This window comes from Otolemur garnettii, unplaced genomic scaffold (assembly GCF_000181295.1).
Source record: "Otolemur garnettii isolate 467f Iridium unplaced genomic scaffold, OtoGar3 scaffold00269, whole genome shotgun sequence".
Lineage (NCBI taxonomy): Eukaryota > Metazoa > Chordata > Mammalia > Primates > Galagidae > Otolemur > Otolemur garnettii.
In genome coordinates, this window is record NW_003852664.1 from 205146 (window position 1) to 210781 (window position 5636).

A 5636-nucleotide genomic window follows, 5' to 3' on the forward strand; every position below is an offset into this window, starting at 1 on the left:
TTTTGTGAGCTATCTTCCTTTGCTACAAACTATGATAATGATAATAATTTCATCTTTGGTAGAGGGAAGAGCAGAGGAGAGGGGATTGGTGTGCTCCCCCAATTACATTTAATTACATTGTACATTTAATGGGTACAATGTGAGGGTGTATGGCACCCCTCTCGGCTGTAGGACACAACCACATTTAACAAATGCAAACATGGTAATCTAACTGGTTTTACCCTCATATTAAAATAAAATAATTTCATCTTTGTTGAAATCTTGATATCTAGTTTTCTTTATTGTTCTACATTAAATATATCTATTTGCAACTAACGTGCCATCTTGAAAATATTTCCTTATTCAAATAAAAATAATTATTGATCAATTACTATGGAGGAAGCATGCCAGATTGAAGCACCATGTATTGGAAAAAAAATAAAAATTATAAGGTCCTTTGGCCCATTTTGGACAAAGAACACACACACATTCATTTATTCATTTATTTAAAAAGTGTTGAGTACCTATTATATACAAGGCAAAAGTTGGTATGTTAACAATGTCTATTAGAATATGATAATAAATAGTGTTTCTAAACATGACCAGTCCATCAATTCCTTTATGTCCTAATGGCTGGTTAAGTTAAATGATGGGTGCTATCCATTTAAGGCTCTTAAGACACCCCAAATCCTGGTAAATAGTATGCACTGTAGTTATTGTTATACTTTTTTTTTCAAGGCTAATAAATAATACCCCATTGAGGTCTTTATTACCCCAACTATTCACAACTAAAGGTGAAGAAGTAAGCTGGTAATATAAGCCAGATATAATTCTTTGTCAGATTATTGGTGAACATTTGACGTGGTAAATAACTATATTAAGTACCTAGCAGATATGCATATCAAAATACCATATTAATACATATGCATTGTTAATAACAAATGAAATAAAAGCAAGTTAATGTGGAAATTTCGTTAAGGAAATAGTAGCCCACATTATTTGTATATAACTTTCCTACTACTTATTAAACTGACATTTTTATCATCTTTATACTTTTGTTTCATATTTTACAATATGGTAAATTTCATGTAGATGGAATCATTTATTTTGTGATGAAATTTGGAACGGTAGCAGAATTTCAGCTTTGTTCTACACTTTATTTAAAAATTTAAAACCATGAATAATGGTAAAACTTTAAAAATGGAATTAAACACATGACATCACAATTCATTACTTTTGTTTCTTTATTTTAAGCTCTTCTACTGTGTAACTATAAAACCCCTTTATTATGGAATTCCTTAGTAACGTTTTCTCTTCATTGAATTTAGTCTAGAAAATTTCGATTTTCATTGGTATAGTTCTTTTTGTACAAAACTGAAGATAATAGTCAAGTGCCTTTAAAAATTATTGTTAGGTAAAAATAATTTTTTTGACCTTTCCATTAAAATTCTTGAGCTATTTCCCCTCAACTAAAAATAATACTAATATTTCCCATGGGGTCATAATATGGCAGAGACTTTTTCAAATTATATGTGTTAATGAGAGGAGAATAGTTTCATGCTCGACTAAGTGTCGGAAGTCCACAAATTATTCAAATGATACTTTTGTTTTTACACAGATGATGACCTACATTTTTATTTGCCTAGAATTTTAACAACTGTTAACAGTAGAAAGATTAGTTCAGTGTGGTACCAGGTTTCTTGACACATTCAGGTTTATAAGCGCCAAACTCTCGTTCAATTAATCCCTGGCCTTTGCAGCCAAGAACCTCTGGTTTATCATGTCTTAACTAAAGGATAATGAAGTTATAAGAACAAGCTATGAGAAAAGGAAGCATCTTAAAGGCAAAATCTTCTCTGATCATTGCGTTTTGCTTTCTTTATTGAACACAGACCTGAATGCTTTTGTGCCTCTAAATGTTTTAGAACACAGCTATCAGGTAGGTGGAAGAAGCACAAAAGTCAAAAAGCACAGCTCTCATTTTAACCATACAATCGTCAGCCACCAGCACTTCATGAGGCCTCCCCTAGTCCCTGTTCTACTCTCCTGTCTCTGAAGGGAAGGACTTCCCAGAAAAATCAGTTCTTATCCCATGATAATCTGAGCAAAACAATGCCACTGCTTTTCACTAGCAGCCCAACAACGGCACAGCTACCCTCCTTTCCTGTATCCATCCTGCCTCAACCCAATCACCACAAATGTGTCCTGCAACTGTTATACGGGTGACGTGGGGAGAATGGATAGAAGAGTTTGTCTCGTGTACCTTCAGTATGTTGCTTTCTGAGCACCTTCTCAGAGGGGGAATGAATCTGGGATGAGGCGAGAATGTCACGGATAGAAGGAAGAGAATTTTCTGGAATTTGTGAATACCACCAAGGCACTGGTAGTTAAGTGTGCTAGAGGTGACCAAAATTTTAGAACTGCTGCTATCAATTTACAGGACAAAGATTCATAACTGTCCTTTTGAGTTCCCCAAACATTTAATTAATGGATTAATTTCCACATTGATCTATTCAATGAAAAGAGGCACTCTTTAGTTACAGGGAGTTAAGTCAAGAAAGACTGGAGTGGTAAGCACTGGTGGGGATTCCAGTTTGGTCATGCTTTCTGATCCCTAACTATTGAGTTGGATAAGAAAGTGCATCAGTTAGATGTGAAAAAGCATGTGCTGCCTCTCCAAAGTCCAGAAGTGCTTAAAAACTGTGATGTATATAATTCAGAACAATAAGTTACGTGCACAAAAGGAGTTTATCATAACATAAAATTAAAACGTGACAATTTCATCACACAGTAACACTGCTGTTTTCCTTTTTTTTTCTTTTTTCTTTTTTTTTTGTTTTGTCCTTTTCTGTTTCATTTTTCATTTCCATTTCTTTTTTTTGTTTGTTTTTTTATGGAGTATTGGGAGAGGGTAGTGACTTGGTCCACTGAAGATTAGTCACCCTCAATGATATATATATTAGAAAAAATATCAGCAGCAAGACTCTCTGGAAATAGATTCTGTTTGATGTAGCTAGTCTGTCTTTTCTGTTTTGCCCTCTTTCACAGCAGCCTCTGAAGTTTTCCGCAGGGGGGCTTTCTCCGAGTTGGCGTGTCCTTGGCCAGAATCTGCCGCTCCGCCGTTTTTGTGAGTAGTGTGTTTTTCCAAGTAGTTCAGCATTTCACTGAGGACTGTTTGGAAAGTGCTTAGCGCTGCACATATTGCTGGAGTCCCAAAGCCATGAGTGATCAAACTGGAGATGGAAAAAAAGAGATGAATGAGTTACAGAACAATATGGAATGGAACATCTCATCATTTAATGCAGAGCATTCAGTAATTCATAAGGGTACTAAACATTATGGAAGATGCAACACAATTCAATGTGTTTCCCTTGACTATAAAAAATTTAGGACAAATTTAGAAAAAGACTCACCGTTGATATAGACTTGATATGCCTTAATTACTATCACTCCTGAGTATTTAATACATGACTTGATTTTTTACCTTATTAGGAAGTAGCTAGAAAACGTAACTTTTTATGTATGAGAATCATCTTGCTTTCAAGAATGGTACACAGGTTTATGAAGATATATATTATTGGCTGAGTGTGCCTGAAGGCTGTTCCTCTAAATTAAATCCTCCCCCTTTCCAGAGTAATGCAGTTTTATCAGGGCATATAGCCATCCAGCTGGAAACTACATTGCTAAGCTTCTCTTGCAGCTAGGTTTGGACATGGGACTAACCCACCCACAATACAAAACCAGGGGAATAATACATACAATTCCTATTTGCTTAAAAGGAAATTGAGTGCCCTCTATTTCCTCTCAAAATAGCAATGCATTATATCAATGAAGATAAGCACCTTGTTGGAAGGGACAAAAGAAGCCAGAAGGAAACTCTTCACTTCTGGACTCAGAATTGAGAGAGAAATAAAATTCTATTTTATGTAAGACACTCTACATTTGGGTATCACAAGCTAAATAATTGACTAATAATCATAAGTAATAATCATATTTAATGAGTGTTATGATAACGTCCAGATAGGTAGCCCTTCCAACTGTGACAAATGTCATCTCTGGTTGGACAACTACATAACTATAGATTCACTTTTCTTATGAACAGAACCTACCCGGATGATTCATTTGTGTCAGTTTTTCTGAAGTGACACTTTACCAGTTTGCATCCTATAACTTAGTCTCTTAATAACACAGAAAATTATCTTTGCCACATAATATGCCCATGTTATAATACAACATTGCACATTAAAAAAATAAAGCCATTAACTGCTTATAAGTCCTAGGTTGTAATAGTAGTTATGGCAGTAGCAATTTTAAAATCAGATAGTAGCATCCTTCATAATGTTACTTCTCTTGTGGTATGTAATCTTTAACAACAAAAATAGTGAGATTCTAAAACAATGCAAATGAGAAATTTAGTGTCCAAGGCAGCCTACTGATATATCTTAATAGAAGCAATAATAGGATTTACCATATAGGGTTATAGTTTGTATTAATCCATGCAAAGGGCTCTGAATAATGCCAGACCTAAACCAACTGCTTGACAAAATCAGAGATTGTTGATGTGATATATTCATGGTCAAAGCCTGTGATATATTCAAGGCCAAAGTTTTCTGCATGTTCCTTATTATATACTCCACAGGCTGTTACCACCTTTCCCATGTATATATTACAAAGCTTTCCCCATGCTGCAGTCATAATTGAAACATATTTTTTTTTAAAAAAAGACATCAGTCTGTGATTATTTAGTAAACTAGAAAGAATAATGCTTGGACAATTGTGTGCACTAAGTACTACATGTATATTCAATATTTGCTGCAAGGTCTTGAATTGTGAAGTAGGAAAACTGATTTCAGTTCCATTTCTACAGTGAGAAAACTAGAGGGGAATTCATATGATTTAGGATATATCAGGGAACCTTGGACAATAAATAGAATTCTTGGAGTAGTAAAATAACTAATCATGGTGGCACTCACAAGAAGAACTGAGACAAACCAAGCACTAATGTCTACATGGTTGGCCCCAGGCACAAACTGCCCTTTTTCTTATGTTTTCTCCTGTTTAGAATTCTTTGCACCATCAGATGAATTTTATTTTCCCTCTACTGGCATGTCCTTTTGTTGTGATTCACTTTTTCATCTACAGCTTAGTATACAGTATTTGGTTTCACAGGAGCAAGTATTAAACTTATTAGCCAGTATTTGAGTTCTGAATGAATGTTAGGTCCTGTCCTAATTTGTTAGATCACTTCATATTATACACTAAGAAGATTATTATTTTCATCTTGCAGATGAAGAATTAAGACTCACAAAAGTTAAATAATTTGCCTGAGAAATTGGATATTCCGTATTATCTCTATGCTTATGTTCCTCCCAGAACTTTCTTTACTCCTTTTCTTTGAAAAATCACATTTCTATTGGCAGGTTTAGCTCAACTTCTCTGACTTAACTTTGTTCTTGCACAGTCTTGTAGGCCTGGAAGATAAGGACTGTCTAAAAGAAAAATTTTTAAATATCAAGCATAAAATGGGTAGTTCTATATAGGAGGTTTAATCTTTAGTCATCTATGTCAAGAAAAGATTTGCCACCACAATAAAAGATTTCTCACCAGAATAAAAGATTTATCTTAAGCTGGTATTGTTCTTTTTTTTTTTTTTTTTT

At 34.4% G+C, this 5636-nt stretch overlaps 1 protein-coding gene across 1 annotated transcript in view; it reads right to left on the bottom strand.

The window, feature by feature from the left end:
* Positions 1 to 2814: 2814 nt before the first annotated feature.
* Positions 2815 to 5636, bottom strand: part of TFAP2D (transcription factor AP-2 delta) — a 61891-nt gene continuing 59069 nt past the window's right edge. The window contains exon 8 of the mRNA XM_003802977.1: positions 2815 to 3212. Coding sequence (XP_003803025.1) covers positions 2993 to 3212 — 220 coding nt within the window. The 3' untranslated portion in view covers positions 2815 to 2992. The remainder of the gene's footprint in view (positions 3213 to 5636) is intronic.